Source organism: Centruroides sculpturatus, unplaced genomic scaffold (genome assembly GCF_000671375.1).
Source record: "Centruroides sculpturatus isolate CEXI.00-Female unplaced genomic scaffold, Cexi_2.0 scaffold625, whole genome shotgun sequence".
NCBI classification, from domain to species: domain Eukaryota; kingdom Metazoa; phylum Arthropoda; class Arachnida; order Scorpiones; family Buthidae; genus Centruroides; species Centruroides sculpturatus.
The window spans coordinates 33,304-50,850 of NW_019384830.1; the positions used below are offsets into that span (position 1 = coordinate 33,304).

Genomic DNA, 17,547 nt, shown 5'->3' on the forward strand with positions numbered 1-17,547 from the left:
ATCACACTTCTACCCCCCTTATCCATTACCCCTTCTCCCTTTTTCTTTTCACCCAGGCGATACCCATGAGTAGTCCTGGTCTTCCGCCCCTTTCATTAAAAAAAAAAAAAAATAAAAATGCCCTCAACCCACAGTGCCCTATCACTATCAGAATGAAGGAACTGACAATATGCCAGACCAATTATGGGGTGTAATCCAAAAACAAATAATTTGAGGTTACTGCAGGTCAATTTGCAGAAATGCAAGGCAGCGACGACTGATGCCTTCTATCAAGCAACAAACAGGAAAATTGATATTCTTACTATTCAAGAACTTTATGTATATAAGAACATAATTGCAATGTNATAGTAATTTTAATTTAAAAAAATAATGCATTCCAATTTTTTTTCTTTTGCTTATTTTATTATTTTAGATTTACTCAATCTTATTTTCTCATCATTATCGTAAACTAAAATTTTAAAAAAATGAAAATTTATCGATTATAGTACTTTTATTTTTAATAGCCAGAGGGCGCTTATCAACTGAAAGGAATGTTAGTCTTCGTGTGGTGGATTTCAACGTGGTTTTAATGTTGTTTAAGATTCCAGAATATTGTTCTTAATTATCGAAACTTTATATCTAAAATCATTGTTTTATTTCAAAATGTTTTTTTAATATAGCAAATTGCATTATTTTTCTCTGTACACTCGTAAATTGAAATTATTTACATGAAATGTACATTTATAAACTCAAAACATTAAATTACATCAACCTTAATTTCGATTTTCATTTATAAATGATTCTACCGATTCATTTTGTCGATATTATAATGACTATCAAAACTTAAACGCTAGTCATTTGCTAATTATCGAAAATTCTCTCATTTTTAATCGAATTGGTCGTTTAATTTAAATTGCAAATAACTGTAAATGAAAGAATATTTTGTTTTAATATATCTATAAAAATATACGTTAATATTACTTAAATTAATTTAACATTTTTACCTCAATTTAAACAATTTCAGACAAAATATAACTTAAATGTCCTTGAATTGTTAGACTCATCCCAATGTTTTGTGAATTTACACGTGTGTTAAAGGAATTCTTTCTCCATATAGGTCAGTTATTTGGAGATGTATTTATATATATATACAGTACACTATTCTTACCCTTCGTACTCATTACTGATCGGAATTACACGTTTAAAAATAATATAAGGAATATACAATAGCGTAAATTTAATAAATATATACGGAAATATAATTTAAAATATAATTATATTCATTATATATTTCGTGTATCATATTAGTTAAGTCATTTAATTTTATAGTTTCATCTTCAGTCGTCTTATCGCTTATTCACAGCGTATGTTCTGATAAAAACACGTGTTTAATTATCAAGCATACGAAGCAATCCATAAACGGAACCGGAAACACAGTTGATCACGTGTTATCCGGAAAATTCGGGAAACTTCTAGAAGCTTCTCAACTTAGCTTTATCACCGTTGTATTATACAACTTCCTTTAATGTAGTGCACGGCGAATGCTGCCGTAACTTTACTAATTCGAGAAAATTTATTTAATTTTAATAAAATTATTATTTATAAATACGTTAAAGTAAAAAATTATTTTTAAGTTTGTCAAAGGATTTGCAAATTCGCTACGATCAGCGACAAGAACTATTTTCGCGTAGTGATACCCGCCGTTAATAAAAAGCAAAACCGGCGTTGCAGTATTCAAATCAGTGGAGTAACTCGCTGAATTAAATCGTGTCTACAAAGGTAAGTTTTCCATAAAGAATACTCTGGAATCTTCAATTACTTTGTGAAGTAATGGTAATAACGAGTTTGTGTGTGGTTTTCAGATGCCTGCCGAAGTTAATATGATGGAAGAAGACGTTGAAACCTTCGCTTTTCAGGCGGAGATCGCTCAGTTGATGAGTTTAATCATTAACACTTTCTATTCGAACAAAGAAATCTTCCTTCGAGAATTGATCTCAAATGCTTCTGATGTACGTAAGCCTACATACATTTATTAATATTTAAGTGAATATATATATATTTTTATCTAAATGGCATTTCGTTTCTATTTACAGGCGTTGGATAAGATCAGATATGAAAGTCTTACAGATCCTTCACGTTTGGAAAGTGGAAAAGATCTTTACATCAAAATTGTTCCAAATAAAGACGAACGTAGCCTTACTATTATTGATACTGGTATTGGAATGACAAAAGCAGATTTGATCAACAATCTGGGTACAATTGCCAAATCTGGCACTAAAGCTTTCATGGAAGCATTACAAGTAAGAACTAATAATAATTTGGAAATCACTTTTGAAGAAGTCTTTATTTGCATGTTCTTGGATTTTAATTCTTGTTTTTTCTTTTTCATAGGCTGGTGCTGATATATCTATGATCGGTCAGTTTGGTGTTGGTTTTTATTCTGCCTACCTTGTTGCTGATAAAGTAACTGTAACCACACGCCATAATGATGATGAACAGTATACATGGGAATCTTCTGCTGGTGGATCATTCACTGTTAGATCAGATCATGGTGAGTGGTATTTTGTGAATTCCTTTGCTTTACTTTGTTCCCAAGACTTCAGTGCTAAAATGGATGTTCAATGTTCCGTACAGGTGAACCACTTGGTCGTGGAACAAAGATTGTTTTGCATCTGAAAGAAGATCAGACTGAGTATTTGGAAGAGAAGAGAATTAAAGAAGTGGTTAAGAAACACAGCCAGTTCATTGGTTATCCAATTAAGTTACTTGTCCAAAAAGAGAGAGAGAAAGAAGTATCAGATGATGAAGAGGAAAAAGCTGAAACTGAAGAACCTGAAGAAGAGAAGGAAGAGCCAAAGATTGAAGATGTAGGAGAAGATGAGGCAGAGGATAAAGACAAAGATAAGAAGAAAAAAAAGAAAATTAAGGTTTGTAAAAACTTAACTAGCTTTTTAAACATTTCCACATAAAATGCCAATTTATTTACAGCTTGGCTTTAACAAACTTTCCTCCTTTTAGGAAAAATATACTGAGGATGAAGAATTGAATAAAACTAAACCAATATGGATGAGAAACCCAGATGACATTAGCAAGGAGGAGTATGGTGAATTCTACAAAAGTCTGACTAATGATTGGGAGGACCACTTAGCTGTTAAACACTTTTCTGTAGAAGGACAATTAGAATTCAGAGCATTGTTGTTTGTGCCAAAGAGAGCTCCATTTGATCTGTTCGAAAACAGAAAGCAAAAGAATAACATTAAATTATATGTTAGGAGAGTCTTCATTATGGACAATTGTGAAGATCTAATGCCAGAGTATTTGAATTTTATGAAAGGAGTAGTTGATTCAGAAGATCTGCCACTGAACATTTCCAGAGAAATGTTACAACAGAACAAAATCTTGAAGGTTATCAGAAAGAATCTTGTGAAGAAGTGTCTAGAAGTTTTTGATGAAATTGCAGAAGACAAAGAAATGTACAAGAAATTTTATGAACAGTTCAGCAAAAATTTGAAGGTATGTTACAATAAGTTACTTTATTTTGTTTTTTAATTACATAAATTGTTTTTCTAAAATTTCTTTTCTTTTTCAGCTTGGAATTCATGAAGATTCCCAAAACAGGAAGAAACTGGCTGAATACTTAAGATACTATACCTCTGCTTCTGGTGATGAGATGTGTTCCCTAAAAGACTATGTATCACGAATGAAAGAGAATCAAAAACACATATACTTCATTACAGGAGAATCTAAAGAACATGTAGCTAATTCTGCATTTGTAGAAAGGGTTAGGAAACGTGGTTTTGAAGTTGTATATATGATTGAACCTATTGATGAATACTGTGTCCAACAACTAAAAGAATATGATGGAAAACAACTTACCTCAGTAACCAAAGAAGGATTAGAATTACCAGAGGATGAAGAAGAAAAAAAGAAAAGGGAGGAAGATAAAGCCAAATATGAGAATTTATGCAAAGTCATAAAGGATATTCTAGATAAGAAAGTTGAAAAGGTAAATTTTGTTTTTCCTCAGTTTTTTTAAGAATTCTAAATATACTGTTTTTACTTAACTTCTTTTTTCCATTTTAGGTTGTTGTTTCAAACAGGCTAGTCACATCTCCATGCTGCATTGTTACAAGTCAGTTTGGTTGGACTGCAAATATGGAGAGGATTATGAAGGCTCAGGCTCTACGTGACACCAGCACTATGGGTTACATGTCAGCTAAGAAGCACCTAGAAATAAACCCCGATCATCCAATTGTTGATACTTTAAGACAAAAGGCCGATGCTGATAAAAATGACAAATCTGTTAAGGTAACTTTTATTTCTATTAATGATTTTTCCTATCCTCACTTTAAAGATTGCATCATACTAAAACAAATTATTTTTTTTAAGGATCTGGTTATGCTACTTTTCGAAACTTCAATGTTGTGTTCAGGTTTCACACTCGAAGATCCCCAAACTCACGCATCACGCATCTTCCGTATGATTAAATTAGGATTGGGAATAGACGATGAAGAGATCGGCGGTGCAGGTGACGCAGCAGTAGAAGAAATGCCTCCATTAGAAGGTGACGAAGAAGATGCATCTCGAATGGAAGAAGTTGATTAAACTAATGTTCATGTTTATAAACTCATTTGCTCATTCCATTTACTGTAGTATATTTATTATTTGTTGTATTTAATTCGTGTTCGTTTTTTACAAATAAAAAATTTAAAATAAAATATTTGTGTGTGATTTTTGAAAGTTATAAATCTAATTCTGCTTTTAGTAGATGGTGTTAAAAATTACTTAAATCCGGTTTTTATCTAAAAAAATTTGAAAAATGCGCCATATGTAGGTGGCGTTATTTTGGCTAGTTGATTGAATAGTTAAGTTGGCAAGTGACGAAAGTCGGCCATATGCCAGGTTGCGTATGAAGGCGTTATGTTAGAGTAGTGGCAGTCGTAGTAAAATGACCATAACTATGGCAGATGATGTAGTTTTCGATTTGCTTCATCTGGAAATAACGTCTACTATATTCAGAACTACTGAGAAGGACGAAAAAGTGAGTCAGCTGGCAAGTTTTTATCGGAAAGTGTATATGTAAGATTACGGCATGTTTTAAGTACGAATTAGAAGGGATTTGTTTTTAATTTGATATGTATTTAATTCGCTGTAAATTAAGCTTCGAAAAGCACGTTTAATTGTTTTCTTATCTAGTTCGTTTAAAATCGGCTCGCTAGTTTCGAAACTTGCTGCTAATATGTATAAACTTAAAACTAAGATTTATGCATAAATATGATTTCTGTTCTGCGTGTATAGCTTTTAAAGCTTCCAAATGATGCCATTCGTTTCCAATAAGATCCATTCATTAAGTATGCTTTGTGACACTGTGTAGCAAAGACCCCCTCAGTTTGTGGAGTCTTTAAAAAATAAGAAAATCTTATATCCTATATTATAAAAATTAAAAAAATTTTTCATAATGTAGTTAATTCCTCCCTTTTAAAATATTCTGCAAGGGTCAACCAAATGTTAATCAGCAAAAATTTGCCTTATTTTGATTTCCCTTCCCTCACCGATCATCAGAAATCAAGTTAGTGCCCAATTATGTGATCAGAAGTTAAACCATTTGCAAGTAGTAATTCGAACACAAATCATTTATTGTATTCATTCAGACACTTGGCCAATCTCATCATTAAATTTTATTTAGTGGTTATGTGTTCATCTGCGTTCATTTGCAAATATACAAATTCTTTTTAGATAGTGATGACTGCAGAGAAAAATAAATTATGGTTCAGTCTTGCATCATCAAAGACTTGCTCTCCCTCCATCATTGCTAGCAATTGCCAGATACAAACAAATTCTGTTCCCCATAAACTGCTGACATAATACTTGAATTGTCTCTAGAATGTAATATTAGGGTTACTGTAACAGTTGAAGGCAAAATATGGACAGATTAGCATTAAAAGTACTTGGATGGCAAAATAAAGGGAATTTATTCATGTTTTTCAATCTAGTCTAGTAAATGGAGGCATATAATATAAAGTTTCAATTTACAATTTACCTTGGGACACAGAATGCAATTTTAAATGAAAGAAAACTATTTTATCACTTAGACAACAAGTACTATCGAATTAAAAAACCATTATAATGAATGTGTGCATGTTCTCTAAGCAACAGAGCTGTTACATTTGATTATACAATGTAGCCATTTAACCAACAAATACAATAATAATTATCAAATATTTAAGCACCTTTTGTCAGATTTAAATCTAAATGGTTATGATTTAACTATTAACTGTGTTATTGGTTGGAAAGTACAGACATTTTGTTATTTTTTCTAAGTATAGTACGAACACGGACAGAGCCTTTAAAGTATGGACTGTCTGTACTAAACACGGACATATGGTAACCCTAGTAATATACAATACTTCCATGCACAGAGTATATACTATTTAAGTAAGGAATCATCATTAATGATACAATAGCTCATAAAGATACTGATGATAATCTAAACAATGTATGGTATAGTTTTTATATGTTGTAGGCCTACTGTTTTGATTATTACATTTTTCCATCTACAGATATAAAACTATGATTATGAAAAACTATTAACACTTCTGAATTCCTCCAGAACACTCAATGGAAAATATAAGGATGTTCTCATTAAAATTTATGATTTAAACTTTTTGGTATGGTGATGGGACAGAGAAGTCCCAAAACATGTTTAACTAATAAAAGATTTGACTCCTATATTCTTCTTAGTGGTTGATTTAATCTGATTTCATGTGGAGTTGACCTATGCTAAAACAGAACTATGATTTTAATACATTTTGATAACTTTAAAAATTTGAAATATAATTGAATTACATCAAATCTCCTCTGTTTATAAATGTTCAAATTTTTTGCAGTTATTTATTTATTTGCTATTTTCTGTATTAACTTTATACTAGAATGCATTCTTCCAAATTCTCTCTTATGTAATTTATGTTCTTTAAATTTAAAATAAATGTATAAATTTAACATTCTAATCGAATATTATTTATATCAAGCAGATCTGATAATAGAATTAAAAATGGTTTGAAAACATTAACCTTTCTACAATTAAAATATTTTCTGGTTTTTTAAATGTTTCAAGTTATTTTGTATGATATGAGATTTTATATCCTAATCATAATGGTAGACAAAGTTTGTAATACTCTGTATTGTATGTATGTAGTGCAATGCATTATTTTTTCTGATTGCTGTAGTTAATATTATCAATTAATGTTTTACAACTAAATTATTTGAGTCTATGTACTGACAAAACAAATTTTTAAATAACTATAATCAGTATTGTTATTAAAACATATGATCTGTAATATCAAATATCTTGTTTAGTATTTTTACTATTTATAATTAGATATTTTTTGATAGTCTTCCAAATAGGAGCATCTTGATCGTTATAGCTCTACACAATGCATTTATATATACAGTATATATATCCTACACAATTCTGACACTTTCTGTTATAAAAAAGAACTACTCCTCGGTGAGAAAAAATCGATTTTTAATATAAAATAAGCCTTAAATTTACTTCACAATTACATTTTGACTTCGAGAATCATCCTATTTTGCTAGGGAGATAGTTGATGAATCATTGCATCCAGGATAGCACTTTACTATTCGAAACGAACAAAAGATGAATAACAAATAGAAAGACGGTCTGCACACATACAATTGTCGATATTATCAGTAGAAACGATAACATTCATTCATACTAGCAGTCTAGTTGGCTTTTATAGAATAGGAAGGCTCAAGCCTTTAAAAAGCCATCTGTCGCAGTCGTGTAACGATGGGAGGTCTTATAATATAAATCGAAATGTCCCAAATGTCTCATCGTCGTGAGCTTAAACTAGGTACTGTATCTGCAGATAGTCATCTTTAGTATCAACGACACACCTGGTAAACAGCGTACAGCTGTATGGACGAAGGGGATACATAAATCTTCTCTACTATTTTTTAACTTATCATCCGTCACAGTTAAACCAAGATTTAGTAACTGATTAACACCTAATTGACACAGAGTTAAAGACCTAAAAATGTACAATTCTAATGTAAAAAAATGTACGAAACGATCTAAAAAAAAAGAAAAAAAAAACAATAAATTTTCCCACGGAATACTAAAAATAGATGCACGTGACTCTAGAAATAGATCCACCATTGTTGTCGCTCCACATTCGACATGTGATAGACATGTGTCAGAGGATGTGCTTTTATACAAAGACCACACGGCGTGCGCCGTGTCCGTATTGTCCGCCCATTGCTGTCAGACTGTCATGTACCTTTGCCAAAAAGTGTCAACCGACTTTCAAAATTGAGCTTTCACTGCGGGGACTTCTTGCCTGCAATACGACATGGATAACAACTATAATACTATACAATGGTGTTCCTGTGTGTGTGTGCGTTGAGAAAAAGAGTTCTTCCATGATCGACAGTTTGATCGCTAAAATCATCCGACACCAATTTTATAGACGTCATACACCTCAAAGTTCATAACCCTATGGGCTACACTTAATTTGGGAATAGATAAAACACTTCCAATTGTCTAAGCTGTTTAAGAAAGGAGAAAAAACCTACATAGTGATCAAAAGTTAACGAAAGGTTTAAATATAATATCAAGCAGTCATCACTCACATAAAGATCAATAATCTTCGAACGTTTATAAATTTATTCTTATAGATTTTAACGGGTGGTCCAAAATTCAGTTAACTATGTTTTTACATTTGTGATTATGAATCGTGAAATAAATTGAAGCAATTTTTACATTAAAAAAATTTGTATTTAAATAAGACAGAAATTTAGTTTTTACAATAGTTAACTGANTATTAATCATCTCCTTGGGGTTAATATTTATTATAGGTTATTTTATATTTTCAATAAATAATTTTATTGAATTTTATAAATCTTAAGTGACAACATAAGAACTTTAAATAACCTCAAAGAAACTTTGAAGTGTTCCATTTTGGAACACAACATAACTCCTTCCAATTAGAATGTTTCTAACCTGAAGAAGGCCTGTAAATCAAGCCAAAAATGTTTGTTAGAACTGTAAAGAAGTGCTGGAAATGTATGTAAATATGTTTTTTATATATAAAATTTTGTCTGAAACATTTTTTCTGAAAATGCCTCCATTGATAATAAAATGATATTGAAAGTGTGTTGAACTCTTTTTGGCAAAATCTTATTACTAGCTGTTTTGCTGCACTATTTTTCAGCTGGCTAAAAAATAGCCTGATGAAATGGCTGTTTGGACATACCTTCTGTATATGATAATATTAGGAAGGAAAGAAGGTAAGACTGTTTTTTCTAATTTAACACAATTGCCTTACATAGGATTTCCCTGCAAGGTAGAATATGCAACCACAAATATGACATGGCCAAGAGGAATTTCAACACAGCTCTTGCCTATTTTGCCACCAAATCTCACGTTTCTCCTGCTGGGATGAAGCTACACTTTTACACAGAGTCTTTGATCTTACGATCTTTGGAAACTTTAGAAGTCTATATTGCTGAGAAGAAAGAATGTTGCGTTAACTCTGATGGCATTATAGTACCACAAGCATGGAAATATTTTATAGATTCACCCAGAATTTAATGTTTTAACTTTATTATTTAATATCATGCAATGTAAAAGCCTTTCATTTATTTATATTTTTATGCTTTCAACTCTGCAATAACAACACATATTACATCTTTTTGAATATTTGGAATTTTTATTTTAAATGTAACAATATTCTCTGTTTTTTTGTCTTTTTCTTTTATTTTCTGATGAAGGTCTCTAAATTGTACCCAAAAATGTTAGAACATTAGTTATTTGCTCCTTGCATATAGGTGTTAGTTTCACTATTACTATTGTAGTTTTAGAACAAACTACAATAGTAGCATACTGTTGTAACTGCATACTGTTAATAACAAACAAAACTTACTAATACACCTTATCTTGCAAGTAAAATAAAACACTACAATAGTAGTAATAACAAACAAAACTTACTAATACACCTTATCTTGCAAGATAAGGTGTATTAGTAAGTTTTGTTTGTTATTACTATTGTAGTGTTTTATTTCCTTTTACTTTGGAGGATGCCAGGGCCCCTTAGCCCACCCCCTGGGTGCATCACTGAGTGCAGGGCTGTCAAGAGCTTGTATGTGGCTCAGTGGTAGAGACTTTTGTTTTTTGAACAAATAAAATACACTCATTGCCATTAAAATTAGCACACAAAGGAGGAGTTGTCAGAACCAAACAAAATTGTACACATGCAACTGTAATGATGATATTACAAAGTAAAAACAAAAAGATCATTTATTGCAGGAAAAACTACAAATGAAAAGAGGTTCTAGTACCATGTTGGGTCACCTCAAGCATGAAAACATGATGTGATACAGAAGGCATGGAGCATACAGGTGCTGTATGGTGTCTGCAGCATCTTAGTTCATAGTTGCTGCAAGTGGTCTCTAGTTTGGCCAAATTCCTGTCCCAGGCAATCCCAGACAAAATTGTACACATGCAACTGTAATGATGATATTACAAAGTAAAAATTGGATATTACATGTTCAATTGGTATTATATTCAATAAGATATTACATGTTCAATTGGTGATAAATCAGGGGATTGGGCAGGCCAGGGAAGTGTAGTGCAGGCAGTCTTGTGACACCCTTGCTGTGTGTGGTTGAGTACAGTAATACCCCGAACTTAATAGGTGGGACTGAGCAATAACTGCGCAAGTCAAATTCGCATAAGTCAGGGTATAATTTTGCAATTTGTGCAAAATCCAAGTTGGATGTATGTAAGCTAATAAATGTTCTCGTTAATCTTATCTTGTCTTTTGATTCATTCACGGTTACAAGAAATCACCACATAGAGTCTCTCAAGTCTCCGTAGATATAACAAACACAGAAATAATAACACAAAATGAATTGTAGCTATGTGTCAATTCCGCATGACACGTTCGAACATGTAAGCTGAACAATAGTGTGGGGGGGAATGAGTAATCAAGAGTTGCGTGGCGTTCAAACAAAAAACGAATTGATGAGATTTGAAAATCACATAAGTTGGGGTAGCGTAAGTCAAGGTATTACTGTATTATCCTGTTGGAAAATGGCTCTTATGATTCCTGCCTTGAGAGGCAACACATGTGGCTGCAGGATGTCACTTACATACCACTGGGCTGTTATGGTCCCTTGGATCACTACTAGAGGTGACTATCATATGTGATGGCACCCCAGACCATCACACCAGCTGTAGATGTGGTGTGCTGTTCCAAAGTGTAGGAAGGATTGAGACGTTTACCACAGGTCTTCCAAACACTAACATGGCCATCATCAGTGCACAAACTAAATCTGGATTTGTTGCTATAGACAACTGGTTTCATTCTGCTGTGGTCCAATCCTGTTGGGAGTGACACCGTTTCAAATGGAGGCAACAATGGGTGGCTGTCAATGGCACCACATGTAATAGCCACCATGATACCAAATGTTCTAACCCAAGAGCCTTGAAATAGTGTGGACAGGCATGGGCCCATAATGATGGCACCACCTGTGTCCAGATGATGGACAACAACCGACCATATTGGTTGACTGTGTGTGCTTGTTGTAAGACCAGGCAGTCCTCTCGGCTAGTGGTCTGCTGAGGATGTCCTGAGCCTGGCCATCATGTGTGCGAGCTCTCTCTCGTGCATTGGTCCCAATACTTCCTTGCAGTGTTGTCAGAATGGTCTGGGTGACGGGCTATTCGGCAAAATGACCATCCTGCTTCTCCTTTCAAACTCGATTAGTTGTTCATATGGTCTTCGATTATGACATGAAGGCATCTCTAGTGATACAGCAAGTAAACTACAGAAGGATACCTTTGCATGCTTTATAGGCCAAGGAGGATGCAATTTAACGCCCTCTGCTGGCATTTCATAATGAGCCATTATGCTATAATTCTAATTATTTCCTTATCTGCTTGAGATTTATCTGCATGCCAAGTTTGGCAGCGATATGACAATTCCTTCTTGGTGCACTAATTTTTATGGCAATGAGTGTATGTAGAATATTTCTTTGTTAACAAATAGCAGTCTTAAAGATTTTATTTTCTGTTAGTAAAAAACAACAATACAGTAGAGCATCGATTATCTGAATATCAATCAACCAAAACATTGGCTCCAGTTGACAAATTTAAATTTCTGCTAGTGCTATGGTGCTGCAATACGCGGCTATGTCTTGGGCTACGCCAATATTGTTTTTGTTGGTGTGCATGCTTTATCTGGCAGCACTAGCATGACCATGAGAGGGTACTTAAGAACATGCCAGGATTTGAATGAATTTTAACATGGGATAGGTTAACATATTTTTTTGTATGTAATTCGTTATCCGAAAAATTGATTATCCGAACAACCCCAGTCCCAAATTGTTTCAGATAATCGATGCTCTACTGTAATTTTATAGGAGTACGAATCACTACAGGCCAAGGAAAAATTCCTAGCTCCTATCTCATGGCCCTGCATTAATGGTGCTATATACATATCAAAATATGTGGTATGAAATTTATTTTACAGCTTGATAATAAATTTTATTTCTGAATTATAAATACATCATTCTAAATTCTTCATTAATAATTGTAATTAAAAAATAACTTTGTTACACTGCACAATGCTGCACATTTTGAAGAGAAAATATAAATAAAATACATAATTTGTATTTATTTTACAGTTATTATTTTATTTCTATTTAGCTGAAATTTCATTGATAAATTGATAAATATATTAAAAAATCATTTTTATTTTATAAAATTATGATTTTATTCCATAGGAAACAGCAGTAACTAAATTAGAAAATATTGGATTTTGCACAGGATATCGCCTTGTTGAAAGGTAAATTTTATTATGAATATTTATATCAAGCATTGCAAAGTCTGATATGTATACAGAAACATAACCAAATGATCACTTTAAATAATCAGGCTGTAACTCGGCTAATTTAATGATTAATACTCTTAACTAAATTAATAATATAATTATTAATTTAGTTAAGAGATGGTGCTTAATGTCTACCACTAGTAGCAAATTACTTAGTATTAATCATTAAATTAGTATAGTTATAGCCCAATTATTTAAGGCGATCATTTGGTTATGTTTCTATTATGAATATTTGTTTAGATATAGTCAGAAAAAATAAATAAATGTAGTTTTAAAAAATTAAGCATGTATGATAGCAGTGGCAAATTACTAAATGTTCAGGCTATGCACCTGAACAGGGTGCTATAATTAGAGGCCTTCAATTTGATAAACTCATGGCCCTAGCTATGTTCCATATAACTTATTTTTCACTAAAATAAAACTTCAATAAAAGCATAAACCACTTTTGCTTTGCCCATCATTGCTTTGCTTTGCTCTAATTTGTCATTTCTTCATTTGTATTTTTTTACCCTCCGGGCCTTTTCTACATGTCACAACGTGTGTAAGAGTGTTTTGTTCATTTTCTGTTTAAAAAGACACAAAAGTCAGTAACATATATTGTATGAGGAAAGTCTTATTTTACAATTCATTAAACTAATTCTTCTAATGTGTCTCTAGTATTCCAAGTGAAAATGTGAGTCATCGGCAGTCTCATCCTTTTCCAAAGTAGCTCTAATCTTTATCTTCAGTTGCAATATATTAACCTCAAAACATTTTTAAGGCCATCATCAGTGAAAATTTTTCAAGATGCACAACTAAACACACAACTGATACACTGGGACAGGTATTCAAATTTCTGTCATTCCATTGCAAGTGATATTTTATTTGAAGATTCAAATTCAAACTTATAAAACTTGTACTTTGAATGGTTAAAAACTAATAAATCCAGAGTTCAAATTCAAAATCATAATAATGAATAATTTTCACCAAATATTTCCATTTGAATGTTCCAATCTTTTGAATTGTTTTGAAAGATTTTGATCTTGACTGGGGTATAATCTGGAAGCATAGGATTTCTAACCTTTTGGCTAATTCAGGTAAAAAAAATTCTAGTTAAATTTTCTTAAGTCATAAATCTATCTGACCATTCGTTATTATGCATAGAAGAAAGAATATTATTATACAGACATTGAAAAAATAGAATATTCAAGTATTAATGCTGGTTAATCCATTTTCACTAGTCTTTAATAGTATTTTTTTCTAAGGAACTATGAGCACTTAAGTTTTGGTTGTATGGGGGACTTATCACACACTATTGATGTGTTGGAGTTATCACACAGAAGTAGACAAACACAGGCTTATTATGACAACAATATGCATTTCAGACAGGTTGTCTGTCCCTCTTCAACCGTATTTGTTAAAATTTGGTGGATACATAGCCGTGACAAAAATACAAGCAGTTTTTTGTTACAAACAAGTTTATGATTAAAATATTACAAAATTATATTTTTATTTATACATAAAAGGAACAATCTATTTTGTTGCTAATGCATGGATGACTTCATATTTGGTATCTTTCATAGTTTCATGAGTGATGTTGATCCAGACATGTATGCCACTGCTGAAAATTAAACCATGCTGACTTCATCATCTGCACATGCTACCAACAGTGGAATCAGTCTCGTAAATATAAAATGTATATTTTATTATTATATTCCAATAAAATAAACAAGCAGTGGAGGTGGGCTATGAAGGCAGTGGTTGATATGAAAGAGTTAGGAAATATTGCCAAGTAGGAGGAAGGGATTCCTTGTCCCTGCTGTTTATGCACATATTAATGACAGAGTGGTTATAAATTTCACACCTTTCCATAATGCTTTTGGTGTGAGGGATGAGAGATGGTTCTTATAATTTTGGCTTCCTGCCAATGTACCTCAATGCTCGGAAGTTGTATGTAGTAAAACAAAACTGTAGTGTTCTCTCTTTTAATGTCATCTTTACACTTCATGAACCACTGATTAAGGGATTGGGAGATGTATCTGATATGTGCTACATTGATGTGTCTCTTCTTGTTTATGGTCAAGATAATGTACAGTACATTCCACTGCTCTACTTGTCATTTGAGCTTTAATAATTTCATAGGAGATGTTATAAAGTTGGGTTGTATCATTATACAGCTAGAAAGAAAATACCTTCTCCTGCTTCAGTGATGTTTTCTTTGGATGAATCAGTCTTTATGAATTGAGAGGATGCTGAAATCCTTAGACCATTAAGAGGGAGGTGTAATCTGAACATGCATCTTGGGGCGTATTTATCCAGCAGATACACTGCTGTTTTTTTATTTACTTTCTCAAAAATAATTAAATATATGGAAGCACTAGAAATCTAAAAAATGGGAAAAATTGATAAACTTTAAAGACTAGGATATTATATTGAGGAGCTTGGAGATCTATATATGAAATTCCTAGACAAATGTAATTTATGCATTTGCATAGTATTTATTTTGATGTAAATCTATTTAATATTACTATAACTTTTACAACCATTCACAAAGTTGCAAGTTTTGAATTGTGTATATTATGATTTTGTTCAGTGTTCCATATTCTACTATATTTAAAATGATTCCTTGATTTCACATAACAGTCTGATGATGGCCTTTAAAAAGGACTGAAAACATTTGCTTTGAGTGATTAAACTGATGTGATTTGTATTCGTGTTTTTAATCAGTTATAATTTAAACATTGGAAACAACGTTTTTTTCTGGCATCAGACTTTTTTGATGTCGAAAAAACCGACAACTTGTTTTCTCAGTCAAAATAGAATTTATTATAATACATTGATAAATTGACAAATTACTTAATTATTTTTATTTATTTTGAGAAATATATTAGTTTTGAAACAAATGATTTATATAATTAGCAGCAAATTTTCCTTCTATGATAGTGTAATCTTAAACACTAAAATATACTAATAAATTTTATTTTTTTAGAGAATATGAACTACTAAAATTGAATTTTTAAAATTAATTAATTTTTTATTTAATGTAAAATATTATTATTATTAGTAAATTTAAGTATATTTTTAAAATTTAGGTTAACAAAGGACTGGCCAAGATTTAAGGATGAATTAGATACAATGAAATTTATGTGTAAAGAATTTTGGTCTTCTGTTTACAAAAAACAAGTGGATAATCTTAGAACGAATCATCAAGTATTACATTATAAATCAATTTTGAGGTTATCTTAATTTATAAAATATTTAATATATTTTTAATATTTATAGGGAGTATATGTTTTACAAGATAATAGATTTAGATTCTTGACTCAATTATCCAATTCAAAACAATATTTGGATGTTATACCAAAAGTAAGTTAACTTATATTTTTACATATTCAAATATAATACTGTGTAAATGAACAATGATCATGTAAAGTTATTTATTAATTCAATATATTTATTGCACAAAGAATTTTTCAATGAAAATAAAGCTTTCGAAATTTGAAAGAACAAAAAGATTTATATGTTTGATCTATTATATATGACTAAGATTTTTTAAGTTAAAATCTCTACATTTAAAGAAACATTTTCAAAAAAATTTTTGTGAATTGAAATATAAACTACCTACTGGAAAGAAAATAAGCTATATCATTTTTGACAATGTTTCTTGGACTATGTCACCCTCATTCATTTTTAATAAAAAGAAAAAGTTTTATAAAGTAATGAGCAATTATTTATTGTGACATCACCACAATGCCAAGCTGCAATTTTTAATCATATTTTTCAATTTTATTTAATTCAAAATATATGCTTGCCATCTCAAATTAGTAGTGTCTTGCCCCTGTACATCATACTTTTCCTGCTAGCAATAGTCATGCCAGTCATCTATCTCACTCTTTTAGGGAAAATTTTTAATTGAAGTAACTTGACTTTTGGTTTGCATCAGAAGTTCATATATAGTTGTGACAATGCCGAAGGGCCTCCCTATACTTCGGCACCACGTGACCGAAGGGTCGACATCGCGTCGGCGAAGATCGCAATGACAGGTTTTGTCAGGACTGACACTACTGTGTCTTCACGGCTAGACACAGAAACCGTTTCGTTCTGGCGTGAGCGGTCGTGTGTGTGAGCGATCAGAGTCGAGATAGAAGGAGAGACAGAGCACCGGAAGTGATTCCTTCGTAGACTAGATTAACATAACAAATCAAATGTTTAATGGGTAATAGGGAATACATATCTTACAATATGTTGATAGTAAAGTTAACTGAGTGTTCTTGAGAGAGAGAGTTTACAATTCATACGCGTGGCAATAAATACCTTTTTTGATATCTTGATCTGGATCCAGTTGGTAAGACAGAAAGTTCGGGTAGGTAGTGTTAAGTCCAATAGTCCAATGTTCTTTTCCTTTGATATTAGGCGATTCTTGATATTTACAAGCAAAGAAGTATCCCAAGGAGCACAGATATTATGTAGAAGTAATCCGATGGAAGAACTGGGGACGACTGACTCACTTTGTTGTTCTTGTCTAATGTTGAATTGTTAAAATCGCGATACTAGGTCGAAAGGTGATGAGAAAGCGTCTTTATTAGGCCTGAGAACTTAACAGATGTTTAACTCCCAGGTGTAACAGTTGACAGTTATTGAACGAAAGTATAGCTACACTGTGATCTTATGACAC

The 17,547-nt window shown here is 31.9% G+C and overlaps 2 protein-coding genes across 3 annotated transcripts in view; both read left to right on the forward strand.

The window, feature by feature from the left end:
* Positions 1-1,600: 1,600 nt before the first annotated feature.
* On the forward strand, positions 1,601-4,699 carry LOC111630100 (heat shock protein 83-like). The gene is made up of 9 exons (XM_023374122.1): positions 1,601-1,758; positions 1,842-1,988; positions 2,073-2,279; positions 2,371-2,530; positions 2,614-2,906; positions 2,998-3,492; positions 3,569-3,985; positions 4,063-4,287; positions 4,369-4,699. The coding sequence occupies exons 2-9, from the start codon at positions 1,842-1,844 to the stop codon at positions 4,582-4,584; spliced, it is 2,160 nt and encodes a 719-aa protein (XP_023229890.1). The 5' UTR covers positions 1,601-1,758; the 3' UTR covers positions 4,585-4,699.
* Positions 4,700-4,808: 109 nt separating this feature from the next.
* Positions 4,809-17,547, forward strand: part of LOC111630101 (trafficking protein particle complex subunit 6B-like) — a 36,490-nt gene continuing 23,751 nt past the window's right edge. For both annotated transcript variants that reach the window (XM_023374123.1, XM_023374124.1), the window contains exons 1-4: positions 4,809-5,020; positions 12,787-12,848; positions 15,965-16,082; positions 16,155-16,238. In XM_023374123.1, the coding sequence (XP_023229891.1) occupies positions 4,928-5,020; positions 12,787-12,848; positions 15,965-16,082; positions 16,155-16,238 (357 nt within the window). In that variant the 5' untranslated portion in view covers positions 4,809-4,927. The remainder of the gene's footprint in view (positions 5,021-12,786; positions 12,849-15,964; positions 16,083-16,154; positions 16,239-17,547) is intronic.

Excerpts from the sequence above, each read along its gene's own strand:
- LOC111630100 (XM_023374122.1), top strand. The coding sequence starts at position 1,842 with ATGCCTGCCGAAGTTAATATGATGGAAGAAGACGTTGAAACCTTCGCT. Across the intron at positions 2,907-2,997 it reads AGAAAAAAAAGAAAATTAAG|GAAAAATATACTGAGGATGA; the intron begins GTTTGTAAAAAC and ends TCCTCCTTTTAG. Across the intron at positions 3,493-3,568 it reads AGTTCAGCAAAAATTTGAAG|CTTGGAATTCATGAAGATTC; the intron begins GTATGTTACAAT and ends TTTCTTTTTCAG.